General features: G+C 37.5%; 1 protein-coding gene across 1 annotated transcript in view; it reads left to right on the top strand.

The window, feature by feature from the left end:
- Positions 1-23,363, top strand: part of LOC121372623 (beta-1,4-N-acetylgalactosaminyltransferase bre-4-like) — a 55,191-nt gene that overhangs the window by 14,495 nt on the left and 17,333 nt on the right. The window contains exons 2-5 of the mRNA XM_041499048.1: positions 9,663-10,445; positions 11,824-12,056; positions 20,129-20,316; positions 21,154-21,276. Coding sequence (XP_041354982.1) covers positions 10,103-10,445; positions 11,824-12,056; positions 20,129-20,316; positions 21,154-21,276 — 887 coding nt within the window. The 5' untranslated portion in view covers positions 9,663-10,102. The remainder of the gene's footprint in view (positions 1-9,662; positions 10,446-11,823; positions 12,057-20,128; positions 20,317-21,153; positions 21,277-23,363) is intronic.

Raw genomic sequence — 23,363 nt, 5'->3', positions numbered from 1 at the left:
AGTGAAATTCTGCTATGGTGGTTAAAATTTACAAAATGTCTTTCTGCGAGCTGATTATTTTGTCACACCTGTCTTTCATTATGACAAATTTAATCTATTATATGTCTGGGTGCAAACGGGGAGGGGTGTTTTAGAAAGGTATGTCAACTCATTTTACGACATATTTTTTCATTAGCAAACAGAAACATGAAACTATTTTCTACTTAATCATGAAAGATATAATAAAAGATATAGAGTTATAGTATCATTGGATGGTTATAAATAAGGGCTTCCTATAGAGTATATACTCTGTACATTAATTTTGTAAGTACAAATACAATAGAAAATAAACCCTTAAATTTGAAACACATTTGAAAAAGTCACTTTTTAGCCTGTTTCATACCTCAACTCATTTTATGAATATCTTTTTGTTTGTGCACAAAAACATTGACAATTTTCTCTATATTCCAAGACAATATGATAACAGTTCTGGATCACTGGATAGCTACACGTAAGGGCTTTTTAATGAGTATAAACGCTTAATTCATCATGCATTTTGCAAGCACAGATACAGCAGAAAAGAAACCCTACCCCTTAAATTTTAAACAAATTTCTTTTAAAAGTCGCTTTTCAAGTTATATGCATTTGTGTGAAATTCGTGCAAATGTATTGATCATTATTCATTTTGGTGCATGTTTTTTGCAACAGAAAAGTTCTGTCCATTTGTAAATGTTCATTGTCAGAATGTACACTCGTATCCAGTGGCTGCGGAACTAGGCTTGGGGGATTGGGGTAGGGTTTGACTATCCCTCACATTTTTCTGTTATGTTAGAATGTTAGAAATGACGTATTTGAACATCTCAAGTTGGAACATGCCTCCAAACCCACTTTAACAAGTCTGGGCCCTTTGGCCCCTTAAATTTGTCTTCCCCATACCATTAGACAGACAGTGCCCCTTCCACACTTTCAAATACACTCCATGGGCTCTGATATCATCCAGGGATCCTAGCTCAACATCTGCTTCTCATCTTACAGTTGAGAAGTGGGATAACATCATTCGGGAATGGTGTTTCAACTATTTTTATTAAAGAGAAAATCCTCAGTTTACTGATATTTCCCCACTAACATACACTTTTTAACTACTAACGTCACATTAAACACATTTTCGTGTTTTGAATCTCATTGACTTTATATACAATATCTAGCTTGTCTTCTAATATTTGTAGTAACCCAAACTTGATTTTACCTCCAAATAATTTTATATGTGCTAAAAAACAATATAGGTAGGAAGTAAAAGGAAGTTTTTGCTACTACAAATATGACTGAACACATTGATTTTATGGATACTGATATTCGGAAAGTAAAATGTATGATTTTCTGTGTAATTTGGGATATTATGATCTCCCATGTGGACTTATGGTAATATTGCATCAGCTTATTCTTTATTTAATAGCAAGGACTGCATGACTTAATGTCCACAGCATTAACTTTATTTTTGCTATATCGTCATACCTTCTGGAGTGTAAAGATAAGTTAGTGCTGGATAAATCCTTGCGGGATAGGTCGCTCTTGGAAGTAACATGTTGATGCTTTAACTTGTTTAATGAATATATACTGACACACAATGAAAATGCTAAACAGATATTTTTCAATATTTTGTTGTGATTAATGAGAAATATATTTATTGGACTTAAAATAACAATTTATGAGAGGAAGCCATTGATTGGTAATTTTGTCTGGGTTTTAATCCTGGTTTTGTTCTTGTTACACATACAATAGCAGAAACACAAAATGGTGTGAAATGTGTTCACTACATGCTCAATCATGCTATACATGCAATGCATGTGAAATGCCAGTATGTGAACACATAAAAGTCGCGTAACGGTGTCATATTCTTTGTCACATTAAGAATGCCAAGACTCGGAGAAGAACAAAGGGAGCGAGCGTTGGGCATGGTTCAAGGGAGGACTTCGCAAAGCCAAGTTGCTAGGACCTTCAGAGTCCATCCATCAACTATTGGACGACTTGTTGAACGTCATCAACAGACAGGGAGTGTCCGTGATCGACCTCGACCTGGTCAACGTCCCGTTACGACCCCACGCCAAGATCGGCAGATTCAACGACACCACCTCCGTGACCGGTTCAGAACTGCGACGATGACAGCAAGCAACGCGATAGGACGTCATGGAAGGCCTATCCATCCGATGACGGTCATCCGTCAACTCAGATCGGCTGGACTCGGATGCAGATGCCCGTACAACGGTAACATCATGACACCGTGACATCGTGCTGCGAGACTACAGTTTGCTCTCCAGAATGGTAATCATCCACCAGCCTTTTACCGGAGCATTGTTTTCTCAGATGACGTGTGTACAGGAGACTCCATGAACGGTACGCTGATGGATGTGTGAGGGAACGTGATCGGTTTGGCGGCAGTTGTCTGATGGTATGGGGGGCAATCAACTGTGATTTCAGGAGTGATCTCATCATTGTCCACGATGCCCTTACAGCCCAGCATTATGTTGACGTTATTCTAAGACCAGTTCTCCAGCCACTTTTGCGCCGTCACCGAAGACCAGGAGGTCCCCTTCTGTTTCAACAAGACAATGCCTGTCCACATACTGCAAGAATTACCCAGGCATTCCTGCAACAAGCCGGTATCACCGTTATGAACTGGCCCGATGTTTCACCGGATTTGAACCCAATTGAACATGTGGGATGAGTTAGGACGTCGTGTACGTCACCGCCAGCCACCACCGCGTAACATCACTGAGCTTACACAGTCGTTGCTGGAGGAGTGGAGGAACATTCCTGTGGCTTATTTGAGATGTTTGTGCCAATCCTTTCCCCGTTGTCTTCACGCATGCTCACGGGCCAATGGTGGACACACCAGATACTGACCTTGATATGGGGGGTTGAACTTTTCGATTACGAATGCAACTCGATTACTGATGATAACTGGCCATGTTTCCATGTGAATGTATCATGAATACCAGTCATTACATTATCCATCAATTCATTACCCCCGGTAATAGTTTGTCGTTATTTGCAATGAAAAGTTGTTTTTGCATTTTCATTGTGTTTCAGTATACGTGTACTATTGTTATTTGCTTTGGACGAAAAATTTCCACAGCCTCTTCTATGCCTCCTGAAATACAATTTATGGTCTGTTATGGAGAGTATATGGTAAAAACTGACTATTAAAGTTTTTTTGTTTAATGACACCACTAGAGCAGATTGATTTATTAATCATCAGCTATTGGATATGAAACATTGGGCAATTTTGACATAGTCTTAGAGAAGAAACCTGCTATATTTTTTCATTAGTAACAGGATCTTTTATATGCACCATCTCACAGACAGGATAGCACATACTACAGCCTTTGATATACCAGTTGTGGTGCACTGGCTGGAACGAGAAATAGCCCAATAGGCATACTGGTGGGGATCGATCCCAAACCAACCGCGCATCAACTGACTACTAAATTAAATGCTGTTGTAACTGCTATAAAAGTATTGGCAAACCAGTCTTAGTTTCACAGACATAATAGTCATAGATGAACTGGTTTCTAGAATTGATAAGATATTCATTTTTTTTTTTTAAAAAAAAATTGCCAAGTATATTTTTAAAAGTGAAGACATTCTATCACTTTAACGTTGTGTTGGTGTTTTACTTACTTACATATGCCCGTCGTCCCTTCTGGGGCATAGGCTGTTGACTACATGCTTTACTACATACTAACAAATTATAAAACAAATTAAATTTTAATATTTTTTTTGGTGGGTGTGTGTCCCAATTCTTGTTTTTCAGGGTCTTTACTGAAGTGGATGTTTTTCTACAAAATAAAAAATAATCTGACATGATAAAAGAAAGAAAAAGGAAATGAATAATTGTTTGCCGACACCTCAGCACATTTAAAACTAATACTATTTGGTGTCTGACATATTGTTATTAGTCATTAGTTATTTCACCAAATTATCTTCTAAAATGGCAGAAACATTTATTTTCTTTTAAAAATATCAATAATTTCATTAAATTATTTTGCCAAATTAAAATAAAATGTGCCAGTTATTTTTGCAAAATTGGCAGTCTGCGAATTTGGCGAGTGCCAAATTTAGCTAGCCCTGCATCTAATTTGTATTAATGAGACTTTTAAATTTAATAGTCCCCAACTGATCCAACCGGAGGGGGGTATAGGTTTTGTCTCTGTCTGTCCGTCTGTCCGTCTGTCCCACATATAGGTTTTCAGATGGGTTTTTTTCACAGTGCCTCAGCTGAAATTTTGTATATACATAGCCTGATCATATATTGTTACAGGGTGTATACTACCAAATCAAATCCCATAGATGACAATAGTAACGTGGATAAAACTCCTACCTGCAGTGTATCAATCAACATAAATGCCACGGATATAAATACTACCACCCCTCACTCTTAAAATGAATCAGAAAAAATTGGGGGTCAAGCTGCTTGTTTCTGAGATAATGGGTAGCGTCTATGGCTACCCTAGTTCCTTGCACCAGAACAGAGTTTAAAATAGACACTAAAATTTTATAGGGCAGGATGTAGCCCAGTGATAAAACACTCGCCTGATGCACGATTGGTTTAGGATCGATCCCTGTTGGTGGACCCATTGGTCTGTTTCTCGCTCTAGCCAATGCACTATGACTGGTATATCAAAGGTTGTGCCACATATATAAAAGATCCCTTGTAATTAATGGAAAAATGGAGTGTGTTTTATCTCTAAGACTATACGTCAAAATTGCCAACTTTTTGACATCCAGTAATTGATGATTAATAAATCAGTGTGCTCTAGAAGTATCTTTAAACATAACAAACTTTTCTTTACTTTAGTAAAATGTTATATGCACTGCCGGTAGCAGGCTATTGCGTGGTATGATGTTAATTACAGGTAAGAGCCTCATTGGTGCTGACCAGGTGTTTATTGTTCTCGAGAACTGGTAGAGCGTCATTGGTGCTGACCAGGTGTTTACTGTTCTCGAGTACTGGTAGAGCGTCATTGGTGCTTACCAGGTGTTTATTGTTCTCGAGTACTGGTAGAGCCTCATTGGTGTTGACCAGGTGTTTATAGTTCTCTCGAGTACTGGTAGAGCCTTATTGGTGCTGACCAGGTGTTTATTGTTCTCGAGTACTGGTAGAGTCTCATTGGTGCTGACCAGGTGTTTACTGTTCTCGAGTACTGGTAGAGCCTTATTGGTGCTGACCAGGTGTTTATTGTTCTCGAGTACTGGTAGAGTCTCATTGGTGTTGACCAGGTGTTTATTGTTCTCGAGTACTGGTAGAGCCTCATTGGTGTTGACCAGGTGTTTATAGTTCTCGAGTACTGGTAGAGCGTCATTGGTGCTGACCAGGTGTTTATTGTTCTTGAGTACTGGTAGAGCGTCATTGGTGCTAACGAGGTGTTTATTGTTCTCGAGTACTGGTAGAGCGTCATTGGTGCTGACGAGGTGTTTATTGTTCTCGAGTACTGGTAGAGTGTCATTGGTGCTGACAGGTGTTTATTGTTCTCGAGTACTGGTAGAGCCTCATTGATGCTGACCAGGTGTTTATTGTTCTCGAGTACTGGTAGAGCGTCATTGGTGCTGACGAGGTGTTTATTGTTCTCGAGTACTGGTAGAGTGTCATTGATGCTGACCAGGTGTTTATTGTTCTCGAGTACTGGTAGAGCCTCATTGATGCTGACCAGGTGTTCATTGTTCTCGAGTACTGGTCAATAAACATCTATGTATTATATATTATCTTAATTAGTGGATTTCCACCTGCAGGGAACAATAACTGAATGAGGCTTTTGTGTGCCAATATAGATTTAAGGCTATATTGATCAACCTGTAGATAAGTGGTCGTACATATAAGCATTATTACCTGTATATTGATAGCCAATGAAGCATTTTCAGTGGAAGTTGTGACCCAGGGAAATGCATTTGTAAATGTACACGTAAGCTGTAATTTGTCCATTTATTTATAGAATTTAATTTAATTTATTTATAGAAATGCATATGTATACTGTACAGGTATCTACAATGTAGATCTAGTCAAATTTGTGTTACGTCTTTTAACACAGGTGGATGTTTAATACAGGTCTGTTTATAAAAATAGAATAAAAATGTGACCTCTTAACACAGGCGGTTATTTAATACAGGATGCCGATAGAGCAGGTTTCACTGTATTTTGTGTCTTTGCATGCATTTTAAATTAATCTGGGTATCTATGATAGGGTGGGATTTAGCTCAGTTGGTTGAGTGCACACTTGACATTCTTGCGTCACATGATCGAACCACCTCAGTGGATCCATTCAACTGATTGGGTTTTTTCATCATTCCAACCAGTGTACGACAACTGGACAAAGGCTGTGGTGTGTGTTTTCCTGTCTGCATAAAAGATCCCTTGCAACTAATGGGAGAATGTAGCAGGTTTCCTCTGATGACTGTGTGTTAGAGTTACAAAATGTTTGACATCCAATAGCCAATGATTAACAAATCAGTGTGCTCTAGTTGTGTCGTTAAACAATACAAACTTTTACTATGAGACCATTTGGTTACATACATAAGGGCGCTAGATCTAACCTTATTTGGGCACAACAGGGACTTTTTTTTTTTTTTAGTATAGAAGGTTGTTTTAGTCATTAACTGTCATTAACAGCTGCTGTAGGGTTGTCAATATTTAGAAATGTATTTCAAGTTAATTTAATCTAATTAAACTCAACATTTCAGTAGTTTTGAGGTGAAATATTTTGAGGTAAGCACATTTGTACTTAATTTGGGTGTGATTATTTTGGGCATATGTATTTTGTAACTAAAATGTTTGATTTCAGAAAACCAGTTCAGATTTTAACATAATTTTGGGTTGCTTTTAGAAACGGTGGTCACTCTGTGTTTATTTTAGATGTGTGTAAGTCTTGAATGCAGATAAAATTTTACATGTATGCATATGGCTAAACATCTTTGTTTAAATTATTATAAATGAGTGAATTGAAAGTGAGTAAATACATGTACGAATGACTGTTACGGTAAGTTATCAATAACTAAGAGAAAAATGCCTTTTGTAAATTTGGCCCTTTTGTTTTTTTTATTGTGTAACTGTTAAAGAGTTAAACAGATTAGAATTTTTTCATCTCTTTGTTTGTAGTATTGTTTTAGTTTGTTCTGTGTTAATTCTCTCTCTGATAATAAATTCTATTTTTTAATGGCAAGTTAAAATAAAATAGCTCTACTCTAGTCAAATACTGCTATTTAGGTCTTGAATTAAGAAAACCTTATCTTAATAATAATTGTAATTGTTTGGCAGTGCAACAGCTTTAACCGGTTTTTAAAAATATTTATTATCAAGTTATTGTCAAAATTTAGCTTTTTTTAAGGCCATGAACTGTATGTGTATCTGGTCTCTTTGGCAATAAAACGTATGTTATGTATAATTATAATGTTTGACATTTGCATAGTTTTATAGTCATTCAAAATACAGTCAGACTTGTATTAAGCAGCCATTCTGGTGTTCATATAGTGGTGTCTTAAGCAGGGCTCGAAACTTGCCAAAAAATATGGTGACCCCAAAAATAATAATGGATGTTAATAATTATAGTACGTGAACCACGAACCACGAGCAAGATTTTACTGTGGGTTAAATATATGCAATACAAATATTAATAGTGGCTCATATGTTATAGCTCTAAAGAAGATCGACAAAATAATATTATTTGTCCAACTAACATTATTTTTTTATATTTAAGTTGCCCAAATGGGACATTAATCACATTTGGCGACCTGGCCACAGGCCGTTTCAAGCCCTGGTCTTAAGACAGGTGGCTACTATATTATATGATTTAGGAGAATAGTATGGTGTTATTTTAAGATGGATGGATGGATAATATTTAGAAGTTAGTTTATAGGTACAATACAGCCCGTTCAACAATTATGTAATTAATGCAGAATTTAGAATTTTGATATCTGCACCGTCCTCCATGTAACCTATTATAATGTGCACAACAACCACTCTCCTCTCTAAAATTACATCATGTTCACTTGTTAATACTGCCTGCTTTCACCGTCATTATGATATCATTTGACCAATGTTATAGGATTTTATGTTTATATTTATGTTTCTTTGGTTTGGTAATTAATACCAGGGCTCACGTGAGTTGGCTAAGTAAGCCAAAACTTCACTCTGACCAGCCTGACTTCATCATGCCAGTCGCTGTAAGGCGAAACCTGTGTCTCCTTTTAAAAATAGTAACCACTTACATAATACACAATCATGGATGAATGATGAAGAACTTGAAGAATACCTATTCATAGATACTAATTAAGTGTTACATGTCTGAGAGTTGGAAGCGACACTGACGTCACAAAATCATGCGACAGGCTCACAGATAGGCGTCCTAGCTCAGACAACACCAGTGTTGGGCACTACAAGTAGGCCTACATGTGTTACTGACTGTTGAAGTGTACAACTTTAATTCTATTGTCAGGCGTGTGTTCTATTACAGACTGTAAAAGTTGCACCTGTAGTCATCGGCCAATTGATTTAAGCGGTCGCTTTTCACTACCCCTTTGTGTGGTTGCTTAAGACATGTTTGACTGTATTGGCTTAATATAACTTCTTTTTGAGTATTTTATTTTTTTACATTAAAAATTCAAGTCTCCCGCCTGTTAAAAACTTCGCCCTCAAAAGTTTGAGAGGGAAATGAGGCCTAAAATACTATACAGAAAATCATTTGTTAAAGAAATAAATAGCAATGAGTGGGTGCATTTTACTTTATAAACAAAAATGAGATGGTTATTTTGAAAATATTATGTAACACTTGATAACACTGTGTGGTGTTTTGTAATATCTCATGAGATCCGTCACCACTAAACCATTTAGTTATTGATATGATTATGTAATTGTTGAAGGTGCCACTTAGTCCCACTTAGAGAATAGTAGAATGACTTTGTACTATGTTAGACCGGCATCGTGGTTATGCCATCAGTCAACAGGCTGGTAGGTACTGGGTTCGGATCCCAGTCGAGGCATTGGATTTTTAATCCAGATACCGACTCCAAACCCTGAGTGAGTGCTCTGCAAGGCTCAATGGGTAGGGTGTAAACCACTTGCACCGACCAGTGTTCCATAACTGGTTCAACAAAGGCCATGGTTTGTGCTATCCTGCCTGTGGGAAGCACAAATAAAAGATCCCTTGCTGCTAATCGGAAAGAGTAGCCCATGAAGTGGTGACAGCAGGTTTCCTCTCAATATCTGTGTGGTCCTTAACCATATGTTTGATGCCATATAACTGTAAATAAAATGTGTTGAGTGCGTCATTAAATAAAACATTTCTTTCTTTCTTTGTTAGACGGGTGGGACATAGCCCAGTGGTAAAGTGCTTGCTTGATGCACATTTGGTCTAAGATTGATTCCCATCACTGGGACCATTGGCTATTTCTCATTCCAGCCTGTGGTATGTGCTATCTTGTCTGTGGGATGGTGCATATAAAAGAATTACCAAATGATTAATAAATCAATGTGCTCTAGTGTTGTCAATAAACAAAAAAACAAACTTTCCAAATAAACTTTTACTTATGATTATGTAATTGTTGAAAGTGCCATTTTTAGATGGTTTAGGAGAATAGTAGAATGACTTTATACTATGTTAGAAGGTGATGCTTAACTCCTTTTTTTCTACTTTCAGGTGCACTGTTAATAACTACAGCCATCTGAACAACTGGCCATGTTGTTGAAGAGTTATAATAACTCAAACTTTTTTCTAAGTGTTCTGAGTGAAGTATGCAGAAAGTTCACAGTCCCGTATCACAGCTGAAGAATGACACATCTGTTTGTTTTCTGTGACCGGATGACCACCTTATGAAGAACTCTAATTAGCATTGGCTCAAATCATCATATATTAATCAGTGGCAACTTTTTTTTTTTTTCATAAATGTCATGTGAAGCAAAAATCAATGTGTCACTGTTGTACTTCGATCTCACACTAGCTTTTGTGTGGGTCTGCTTGGAAGGTTTGTAAAGATTACAATGTGTCAGATGGTTGTTATTGGAATCTGTTAACCGTTTAAAAAGAGTCGCACTGTTAAGTTGAGCTGTACTGTACAGACTCTGTTACAACGTGCAACCATGTTTGAGAACTGCACGAAACTCAAAGTAGTGAGAACTTTACTCATCATCTGTCTTTCTTTGGTCGTTCTCCAGGGTTTTGTAAATATTGTTTCCTACAAATACATGTCTCGATTCCTGTCTGGAAGTTTGAGCCTGTTTTCATCATCATCGCCAAAGAATTATTCCCTCTCGGTATTGGATCGTCTGAGTGACTTTATGCTGGGTAGCACACCTCGACCACAGGCAACAAACGACACACTTTATCCATCATCCTCTTATACTAGCACCACTCCTAACATGACCGCCACTGTTAGCACAAACTCAAGTCTTCCGCTGTGTCCTTTGGTTCCACCAAGCTTAGGTAAGTTTTGGTTTTGGTTTTCTCAGCTGTTGCTCTATTACTGTGTTAATTCTATATGGAACATGTAGTACAAAGCCAACAATTATGTGAATTATTTATATGCCATGCTGGTAAACAAGTGATCAAATTACTTGTTGAATTATTTACTGAATTTAGTGTCAAAGAGTAAATTGGAAGGTACTATACACACGTATACAGAGAATATATGTCTGGCCCCGAATTTAATTACTTTAAAGTCTAGACCAAGTCTTGTTCATACAACATGGCATGTACATGTAATTAGTTAATCAGCTGAGATGAACAATTTATCATATAACTCTCAGCCTGTATTGCATTGTCATTGGACTATCTTGAATAGAGAATGTTTTGCTAGTCTAATTCTCCATTAAGTTATTTGAAGTCTGGAGACTTCAGCCTAATAGCTGGATTTTACTAACCACATGCTACGTTATTAGTATTGATATTTTATTGGTGCATTGAGTGAAGACATCCAGATGTTTAAAATTTGATGTCCTACACATGGCTTGATCTTATTGCCGGCACTCTGGACAATTACCGTAGGTGTGATATGAACTGCTGTAGATTGCTGGTTTTTTGCTGCTGGAAAAAAAATGATTGTGATCGGTTGAAGAGATAAATTTTATTTTTTTATTTTTGTTGTAAACGTTGCTGGTTTAAAAATGCTGTAAGGAGCCTTATTATTGCCATCTACAGGTAAGCATTTTGCCTGCAGCAAAAACATTTCAGAATTGCTACATGTACAAGTAAAAGGCTAGCATATCTAAGACCTCAAAATGTGCTATACCGGCCTCGGTGGTGTCGTGGCAGGTCATCGGTCTACAGGCTAGTAGGTACTGGGTTCGGATCCCAGTCGAGGCATGGAATTTTTAATCCAGATACCGACTCCAAACCCTGAGTGAGTGCTCCGCAAAGCTCAATGGGTAGGTGTAAACCACTTGCACCGACCAGTGATCCATAACTGGTTCAACAAAGGCCATGGTTTGTGCTATCCTGCCTGTGGGAAGCGCAAATAAAAGATCCCTTGCTGCTAATCGGAAGAGTAGCCCATATAGTGGCGACAGCGGGTTTCCTCTCAAAATCTGTGTGGTCCTTAATCATATGTCTTACGCCATATAACCGTAAATAAAATGTGTTGAGTGCGTCGTTAAATAAACCATTTCTTTCTTTCAAAATGTGCTATAAGAGAGACAAATAAACATATTTATATATAATGTAGATCTATACACAAATTAAAAAAAAAACATCTGAACTAATCCCATTAACTGACATTTAAATGAGAAAATTACTTTTGCTTAAACCAGATATATGTATTGATCCACATACATGTCCAACTATTCTACTTGTTTGATGCTTTCAGTGGGTCCTCTAGCAACATATACTGATGCTCCAAGTTTTGAAAAGATCGCTGAGCTTCACCGTGAACTCCTGCCTGGAGGTCGGTACAAACCAGCCGAGTGTGTTGCTCGGCATCGAATCGCCATCATCATCCCATATCGCAACCGTGAGGAGCAGCTCCGCATCCTCCTCCACAACATACACCCCATTCTGAAGAGACAGCAGCTCGATTACGGGATATACGTCATCGAACAGGTGAGATTCCTGTCTTACTGTTGGTCTTACTAAACCTCCAATACATACACCCCATTCTGAAGAGACAGCAGCTTGATTACGGGATATATGTCATCAACCAGGTGAGATTTCTGTCTTACTGTTGGTCTTAATAAACCTCCAATACATACACCCCATTCTGAAGAGACAGCAGCTTGATTACGGGATATATGTCATCAACCAGGTGAGATTTCTGTCTTACTGTTGGTCTTAATAAACCTCCAATACATACACCCCATTCTCAAGAGATGGCAGCTCGATTACGGGATATATGTCATCAACCAGGTGAGATTTCTGTCTTACTGTAGGTCTTACTAAACAGTCTACAGATGTGATACACATTGTTAAAATAAAAAGCTAAAAACTATACTCCTGGAGGTGCCAGTGAAAGTCAACACCTGTGCCCATGACAGGCGTGCACTACAACAGCTTGCTCTGAATATGCATGTTAATGATTACTTACCTATACTACCGGTATATCTAAATGTAGGTTTTTTTTATGAGCATTTCAGATCAAATCCAGTCGTAGTTTTTGAAAATAATTTTACGCAATAAAAGAATAATATAGATAACACCTAATATATAGTTCTAGAGTCTCGTAGGCTGATAGGCACACAGCTAATATAGACAACACCTAATGTATAGTTCTAGAGTGTCGTAGGCTGATAGCCACACAGCTAATATAGATAACACCTAATGTATAGTTCTAGAGTCTCGTAGGCTGATAGGCACACAGCTAATATAGATAACACGTAATATATAGTTCTAGAGTCTCGTAGGCTGATAGGCACACAGCTAATATAGATAACACCTAATGTATAGTTCTAGAGTCTCGTAGGCTGATAGGCACACAGCTAATACAGATAACACCTAATGTATAGTTCTAGAGTAGACTGATAGCCATACAGCTAATATAGATAACACCTAATGTATAGTTCTAGAGTCTTGTAGGCTGATAGCCATACAGCTAATATAGATAACACCTAATGTATAGTTCTAGAGTCCGTAGGCTGATAGCCACACAGCTAATATAGATAACACCTAATGTATAGTTCTAGAGTCTCGTAGGCTGATAGCCACACAGCTAATATAGATAACACCTAATGTATAGTTCTAGAGTCTCGTAGGCTGATAGCCATACAGCTAATATAGATAACACCTAATGTATAGTTCTAGAGTAGGCTGATAGGCACACAGCTAATATAGATAACACGTAATATATAGTTCTAGAGTCTCGTAGGCTGATAGGCACACAGCTAATATAGATAACACCTAATGTATAGTTCTAGAGTCTCGTAGGCTGATAGGCACACAGCTAATACAGATAACACCTAATGTATAGTTCTAGAGTAGACTGATAGCCATACAGCTAATATAGATAACACCTAATGTATAGTTCTAGAGTCTTGTAGGCTGATAGCCATACAGCTAATATAGATAACACCTAATGTATAGTTCTAGAGTCTCGTAGGCTGATAGCCACACAGCTAATATAGATAACACCTAATGTATAGTTCTAGAGTCTCGTAGGCTGATAGCCACACAGCTAATATAGATAACACCTAATGTATAGTTCTAGAGTCTCGTAGGCTGATAGCCATACAGCTAATATAGATAACACCTAATGTATAGTTCTAGAGTAGGCTGATAGGCACACAGCTAATATAGATAACACCTAATGTATAGTTCTAGAGTCTCGTAGGCTGATAGCCATACAGCTAATATAGATAACACCTAATGTATAGTTCTAGAGTCTCGTAGGCTGATAGGCACACAGCTAATATAGATAACACCTAATGTATAGTTCTAGAGTAGACTGATAGCCATACAGCTAATATAGATAACACCTAATGTATAGTTCTAGAGTCTCGTAGGCTGATAGCCACACAGCTAATATAGATAACACCTAATGTATAGTTCTAGAGTCTCGTAGGCTGATAGCCACACAGCTAATATAGATAACACCTAATGTATAGATCTAGAGTCTCGTAGGCTGATAGCCACACAGCTAATATAGATAACTCCTAATGTATAGTTCTAGAGTCTCGTAGGCTGATAGCCATACAGCTAATATAGATAACACCTAATGTATAGTTCTAGAGTCTTGTAGGCTGATAGCCACACAGCTAATATAGATAACTCCTAATGTATAGTTCTAGAGTCTCGTAGGCTGATAGGCACACAGCTAATATAGATAACACCTAATGTATAGTTCTAGAGTAGGCTGATAGGCACTTAGCTAATATAGATAACACCTAATGTATAGTTCTAGAGTAGGCTGATAGGCACACAGCTAATATAGATAACACCTAATGTATAGTTCTAGAGTCTTGTAGGCTGATAGCCACACAGCTAATATAGATAACACCTAATGTATAGTTCTAGAGTAGGCTGATAGGCACACAGCTAATATAGATAACACCTAATGTATAGTTCTAGAGTAGGCTGATAGGCACACAGCTAATATAGATAACACCTAATGTATAGTTCTAGAGTCTTGTAGACTGATAGCCACACAGCTAATATAGATAACACCTAATGTATAGTTCTAGAGTAGGCTGATAGCCACACAGCTAATATAGATAACACCTAATGTATAGTTCTAGAGTAGGCTGATAGGCACACAGCTAATATAGATAACACCTAATGTATAGTTCTAGAGTAGGCTGATAGGCACACAGCTAATATAGATAACACCTAATGTATAGTTCTAGAGTCTCGTAGGCTGATAGCCACACAGCTAATATAGATAACACCTAATGTATAGTTCTAGAGTAGGCTGATAGGCACACAGCTAATATAGATAACACCTAATGTATAGTTCTAGAGTAGGCTGATAGCCACACAGCTAATATAGATAACACTTAATGTATAGTTCTAGAGTAGGCTGATAGGCACACAGCTAATATAGATAACACCTAATGTATAGTTCTAGAGTCTCGTAGGCTGATAGGCACACAGCTAATATAGATAACACCTAATGTATAGTTCTAGAGTAGGCTGATAGCCACACAGCTAATATAGATAACACCTAATGTATAGTTCTAGAGTAGGCTGATAGCCACACAGCTAATATAGATAACACCTAATGTATAGTTCTAGAGTCTTGTAGGCTGATAGCCACACAGCTAATATAGATAACATCTAATGTATAGTTCTAGAGTAGGCTGATAGCCACACAGCTAATATAGATAACACCTAATGTATAGTTCTAGAGTAGGCTGATAGGCACACAGCTAATATAGATAACACCTAATGTATAGTTCTAGAGTAGGCTGATAGGCACACAGCTAATATAGATAACACCTAATGTATAGTTCTAGAGTCTTGTAGGCTGATAGCCACACAGCTAATATAGATAACACCTAATGTATAGTTCTAGAGTAGGCTGATAGCCACACAGCTAATATAGATAACACCTAATGTATAGTTCTAGAGTAGGCTGATAGGCACACAGCTAATATAGATAACACCTAATGTATAGTTCTAGAGTAGGCTGATAGGCACACAGCTAATATAGATAACACCTAATGTATAGTTCTAGAGTCTCGTAGGCTGATAGCCACACAGCTAATATAGATAACACCTAATGTATAGTTCTAGAGTAGGCTGATAGGCACACAGCTAATATAGATAACACCTAATGTATAATTCTAGAGTCGGCTGATAGCCACACAGCTAATATAGATAACACCTAATGTATAGTTCTAGAGTAGGCTGATAGGCACACAGCTAATATAGATAACACCTAATGTATAGTTCTAGAGTCGGCTGATAGCCACACAGCTAATATAGATAACACCTAATGTATAGTTCTAGAGTAGGCTGATAGGCACACAGCTAATATAGATAACACCTAATGTATAGTTCTAGAGTAGGCTGATAGGCACTTAGCTAATATAGATAACACCTAATGTATAGTTCTAGAGTCGGCTGATAGCCACACAGCTAATATAGATAACACCTAATGTATAGTTCTAGAGTAGGCTGATAGGCACTTAGCTAATATAGATAACACCTAATGTATAGTTCTAGTGTCTCGTAGGCTGATAGCCATACAGCTAATATAGATAACACCTAATGTATAGTTCTAGAGTAGGCTGATAGGCACTTAGCTAATATAGATAACACCTAATGTATAGTTCTAGAGTCTTGTAGGCTGATAGCCACACAGCTAATATAGATAACACCTAATGTATAGTTCTAGAGTAGGCTGATAGCCACACAGCTAATATAGATAACACCTAATGTATAGTTCTAGAGTCTTGTAGGCTGATAGCCACACAGCTAATATAGATAACTCCTAATGTATAGTTCTAGAGTCTCGTAGGCTGATAGCCACACAGCTAATATAGATAACACCTAATGTATAGTTCTAGAGTCTTGTAGGCTGATAGCCATACAGCTAATATAGATAACACCTAATGTATAGTTCTAGAGTAGGCTGATAGGCACTTAGCTAATATAGATAACACCTAATGTATAGTTCTAGAGTCTTGTAGGCTGATAGCCACACAGCTAATATAGATAACTCCTAATGTATAGTTCTAGAGTCTCGTAGGCTGATAGCCATACAGCTAATATAGATAACACCTAATGTATAGTTCTAGAGTAGGCTGATAGGCACTTAGCTAATATATACTCTTCAAAAAAAGAAACGCAAAAGGGTACAAATGGGTTATAACTCCGATTTTATGTTTCCTACCGGTTCATGCTTTGTGAATATAAGGTCATTGCATGTCCCAAACACATTCCCACGGTTACATTCGATAAAACGCAGCTACTGTACAATAAAGTTCCAAAATGTGAATATTCGCAAAAACGCAGCCACGTGCAAACCATGTCACCACTGCACGTGCGTTGTCTGCATGTGCAACATGAACACCGACAGTATAAAAGTGCAGGGTGTTCGCTTGCCTGGCCTCTGTATCTGGCCGACAGTTGACAATCCAGAACATGCCACGTCTCAGTGAACCGCAGAGAAACAATGCCATCGGCCGACTAGACGCAGGCGAATCCAGAACGGCCGTTGCCAGGGCATTCCATGTGTCCCCAAGCACCATCTCCAGACTGTGGGACCGTTACCAGCAACATGGATCAACACGTGACCTCCCTAGATCCGGTCGACCACGGGTCACTACCCCCGGGCAGGACCGCTACATCCGGGTACGCCACCTTCGGGAACGATTGACTACTGCCACCTCCACAGCCGCAGCAATACCAGGTTTGCGCAGGATATCCGACCAGACCGTACGGAACCGCCTACGTGAGGTAGGAATTCGTGCCAGACGTCCAGTTCGAGGTGTCATCTTAACACCACAACACCGTCGACTCCGACTGCAGTGGTGCCAGATTCATCGACAATGGCCTCAACTGCGATGGAGACAGGTGTGGTTCAGTGACGAGTCCCGATTTCTGCTCCGACGTCATGATGGAAGATGTCGCGTGTATAGGCATCGTGGTGAACGTTATGCGGCAAACTGCGTGCAGGAAGTGGACAGATTCAGTGGGGGTAGTGTCATGGTGTGGGCAGCCATCTCACACACTGGCAGAACTGACCTGGTCCACGTGCAGGGCAACCTGAATGCAGAGGGCTACATTGACCAGATCCTCCGGCCACACATCGTTCCAGTTATGGCCAACGCCAACGCAGTGTTCCAACATGACAACGCCAGGCCTCACACAGCACGTCTCACAACGGCTTTCCTACAGAACAACAACATTAATGTCCTTCCTTGGCCATCGATATCACCGGATTTGAACCCAATTGAGCATCTATGGGACGAGTTGGACCGACGCCTCCGACAGCGACAACCACAGCCCCAGACCCTGCCCGAGCTGGCAGCAGCCTTGCAGGCCGAGTGGGCCACCATCCCCCGGGACGTCATCCGTACTCTGGTTGCTTCAATGGGCAGGCGGTGCCAGGCAGTTGTCAACACACGCGGAGGCCACACCCGGTATTGACTCCAGATGACCTTGACCTTGGTGGTGTGTCCTATCACTTACTCACAATGGACTAGAGTGAATTGTGAACAATCCTGCAACATTTGGTAATTATCGGACTCTGTTACGACAATGTGGTTTTGCGTTTCTTCTTTTGAAGAGTATAGATAACACCTAATGTATAGTTCTAGAGTCTTGTAGGCTGATAGCCACACAGCTAATATAGATAACACCTAATGTATAGTTCTAGAGTAGGCTGATAGCCACACAGCTAATATAGATAACACCTAATGTATAGTTCTAGAGTAGACTGATAGGCACACAGCTAATATAGATAACACCTAATGTATAGTTCTAGAGTAGACTGATAGGCACACAGCTAATATAGATAACACCTAATGTATAGTTCTAGAGTCTCGTAGGCTGATAGCCACACAGCTAATATAGATAACATCTAATGTATAGTTCTAGAGTAGGCTGATAGGCACACAGCTAATATAGATAACACCTAATGTATAGTTCTAGTCTCGTAGGCTGATAGCCACACAGCTAATATAGATAACACCTAATGTATAGTTCTAGAGTAGGCTGATAGGCACACAGCTAATATAGATAACACCTAATGTATAGTTCTAGAGTCTCGTAGGCTGATAGCCACACAGCTAATATAGATAACACCTAATGTATAGTTCTAGAGTAGGCTGATAGGCACACAGCTAATATAGATAACACCTAATGTATAGTTCTAGAGTAGGCTGATAGGCACACAGCTAATATAGATAACACCTAATGTATAGTTCTAGAGTCCCGTAGGCTGATAGGCACACAGCTAATATAGATAACACCTAATGTATAGTTCTAGAGTAGGCTGATAGGCACACAGCTAATATAGATAACACCTAATGTATAGTTCTAGAGTAGGCTGATAGGCACACAGCTAATATAGATAACACCTAATGTATAGTTCTAGAGTAGGCTGATAGGCACACAGCTAATATAGATAACACCTAATGTATAGTTCTAGAGTAGGCTGATAGGCACTTAGCTAATATAGATAACACCTAATGTATAGTTCTAGAGTCTCAGATGTACATGTGGTATCTGTGTTACTGTGTCACCTAAACTTGATATATGCAGACCTGCTGTGATAAAAAACCCAGACTGAGTTATGTGATTAATACATTTGTGTAGCTCCCCTTAGGAGCCATTTAAGATATAAATTTTACATGTTTTTGTGAAGTGTGAGCCTCCCCTTAAATGGCCATGTCTTTATACATACATATATATATATATATATATATATATATATATATATATATATATATATATATATATATATATATATATATATATATATATATGAAGAGTTCAGGCGCAAAACGCGATGTATCCATTTTTGATTTTCAGCAAAAGTGATGTTTTTAATTGGCGTATATCGTGTTTTGATACAAAAATAACGGGATATAACCAATACAATTCCACAAGGATCAATCTCGTTTTGCGGCAAATCAGCAGGCCTACGATTAGCCCTTACAGACATACAATAATGGCTTTAACTAAAAACAAGAAAGAAAATGGTTTATATCGCGTTTTGCCCCTGAACACTTCATATATATATTTATAATTTTTGTCAGAACCACAATGTAATAAAGTCGCATTTGTGTTGTTATATACATGTGTATACAAGACATTACAATCACCAACTCAAGTAAAATTTATTTATCTGAAATCAATATTGTTTCTGTTTTTTATTTGCCTGATATTTTACGTTACATATATATTTGAAATTGACAAAGATAATTTCATCTTCTAAACTTTTATCAAATCAAACAATGCATAAAACAAGTGTAAAACATTATATAACGTAACACTTAAACCACATTTACTTGGTTTCTGATGTCATGCCAAGTTGTATATTTTCATATGTTACGGCGCACACGTATCATTATTATTCCCAGGGCTACCAGCCCATCAAGTTTAACTTTAATGGTAATTTGCCTATTTTTTGACAGAGTTATGGCTTTTGAACTTAGGAGACATGAAACTTAGTTGGGCCCAGTACGTATTGTTTTAGCAGTACCCTCAGAATGTTTGTTTAACTTAACACACAGGCTCTGCCGACGCGGTTTAACCGTGCAATGCTGATGAACATCGGATTCAAGGAGACCCTCAAGATCTATGACTATCAGTGTTTCTTCTTCCACGATGTCGACCTCATTCCCGAGAACGACCTCAATCTCTACACCTGTCCTGACAATCCTCGCCACATGTCTGCTGCCATTGATAAATTCAAATACAAGTAAGTCTGTCATATTTCACTCGCATCCAGTATGTTTGTCAGATTCCATGCTTTTAGAATCACATCCAGTTACAATTGAGGCTCTGTGTATCCTGGGTGGGCACACAGCTCTAGTAATATGGACTGTCTATCAAGGACAGAGTGTAGTTGTTAATAAGAGATGAGTCAGTGCGGCTTCTGCTTGGCTGTGAGGCCAGCTCTAGCAGTCACCAAATTCGCCAAATGCAAATTTTAAAAACAGTTGGAGAATTGTATTTTAATTTGGCGAAACAATTGCATTACATTTTAATAGAAAATAACTGGTATTCTGCCATTTTTGAAGTTTATAAGATAATTTGGCAAAATGTTTTGCTCATCCAGAGCCAACCCTGCCTGACAGTTCTAAGTCTGAGTGGTGCATCATTTTAACCATTGGGTTCATTCAACTATTACTCATGCTCAAAATATCAAATGCTGTGGTATTAACTGCAGTGTTAGTGAGAAACATATTAAACATATCCTGAAATGCTTATGCTTTTAAAATAAAATCTAATCACAAATTCAAAGCTAATAAAAAAGTTTTACAAAATTTACTGGTTAATATTCTTTTTGTATAGATTTTCTGTCATAATTTAGTTTTTAGGTAATTTCTTCATATCGGATAATAATTTTTTGTACATTTTCTTGTAAAAAAACCCCACCACATCATGATTTGTATATAATATTGCTTTCTCGTTTTTACTTGTTAAAATGTAGTTTACAAATTGTTTGAATAAATTTGTTCTGTTAAAGTATAATTTGTTTGTATCAGTTTCAGCTGTCAGATGATTTGATATTGTTTTCTCTTTGTTTTGTTAGTTTACCATACACTGGAATATTTGGTGGTGTCAGCGCTCTATCCAAGGAGCATATGGAGAAAGTTAATGGATTTTCTAACAAGTATTTCGGCTGGGGTGGAGAAGATGATGACATGTCCCAGAGGTTTGACCTGCTTTAAAACACCACTTAACAAATGTATCATACAAGTAACAATGTTGTTATACAAGTTATAATGTTATCATACCAGTTACAATGGTTATCATGCCAGTTACAATGTTATCATACCAGATACAATGTTATACAAGTTACAATGTTATCATACCAGTTACAATGGTTATCATGCCAGTTACAATGTTATCATACCAGTTACAATGTTATCATACCAGTTACAATGTTATCATGCCAGTTACAATGGTTATCATGCCAGTTACAATGGTTATCATGCCAGTTACCAGTTACAATGGTTATCATGCCAGTTACAATGCTTATCATACCAGTTACAATGTTATCATACCAGTTACAATGTTGTCATACCAGTTACAATGCTTATCATACCAGTTACAATGTTGTCATACCAGTTACAATGTTATCATGCCAGTTACAATGCTTATCATACCAGTTACAATGTTATCATACCAGTTACAATGCTTATCATACCAGTTACAATGTTATCATACCAGATACAATGCTTATCATACCAGTTACAATGTTGTCATACCAGATACAATGCGTATCATACCAGTTACAATGTTATCATACCCATTAGAATGGTTAATCATACCAGTTACAATGTTATCATATCAGCTACAATGGTTAATCATACCAGCTATAATGGTTATCATACCAGCTACAATGTTATACCAGTTACAATGTTATCATACCAGTTACAATGTTATCATACCAGTTACAATGTTATCATACCAGCTACAATGGTTAATCATACCAGCTACAATGGTTATCATTCTAGCTACAATGTTATACCAGTTACAATGTTATCATACCAGTTACAATATTATCATACCAGTTACAATGTTATGTTATACCAGTTACAATGTTATCATACCAGTTACAATGGTTATCTTACCAGATATAATGTTTCAATTCTTATACCAGTTAAATCTTATTGTACCACTTAACAAATTCATCATACAACTTAAAATCTTTATCATACCAGTTAAAATCTTATACCAGATACAATCAGTCATACCAGATACAATCTGTCATCAGATACAATCAATCATACCAGATTTAATCTGTCATACCAGTTACAATCAATCATACCAGATACAATCTGTCATACCAGTTACAATCTGTCATACCAGATGCAATCAGTTATGCCAGTTACAATCTGTCATACCAGATACTGTCTGTCATACCAGTTACAATCTTATCATACCAATCATACCAGCTGCAGTCTATCATACCAGTTACAATTAATAATACCAATAACAATCTAGCATACTACTTACAATCTATACTACTTTACAATCTATCATTCCAGTTGCAATTTATCATATTGCTTACAAACTATCATACCATTTACCATCTAGCATACAAGTTACAATCTATCTATACAAGTTAAATCTATAAGTTACCATCTATCATACCAGTTACATTGTATAATACAAGTTAACATTTATTATACCAGATACTTTTATCGTACTAGTTACAATCTATCATACCAGTTTAAAACACCAGTTACAATCATAATACTTTAAAACACCAGTTAGTGCAATCATACCAGTTTAAAACACCAGTTACAATCATACCAGTTTATAACTCCAGGTACAGTCATATCAGTTTATAACTCCAGTTATTCATATCATTGTATAACACCAGTTAGTCATATCAGTTTAAAACACCAGTTACAATCATACCAGTTTAAAACACCAGTTACAATCATACCAGTTTAAAACACCAGTTACAATCATATCAGTTTATAACACCAGTTACACTCATATCAGTTTAAAACACCAGTTACAATCATACCAGTTTTAAATCAACAGTTACAATCATACCAGTTTTAAATCAACAGTTGCATTCTATTATACCACTTTTAAACACCAATTACAATATATCATACCAGTTTAAAACACAAGTTACAATGTAGCATACTAATTTAAAACATCAGAGAATATTATATTTTCATGTGACTTCCCAAAACTGATTTTGTGATGTCACTATGTGTTTTCCACTATTTTAAATGTTGATGTGATCCTGATGATGTGGAGCTTTAAAAACTATGCAGT

This window comes from Gigantopelta aegis, chromosome 4, assembly GCF_016097555.1.
Source record: "Gigantopelta aegis isolate Gae_Host chromosome 4, Gae_host_genome, whole genome shotgun sequence".
Taxonomy (NCBI): Eukaryota; Metazoa; Mollusca; class Gastropoda; order Neomphalida; family Peltospiridae; genus Gigantopelta; species Gigantopelta aegis.
The sequence above is the reverse complement of the archived record's forward strand: the minus strand, read 5'-3'. Positions and strand labels throughout refer to the sequence as shown.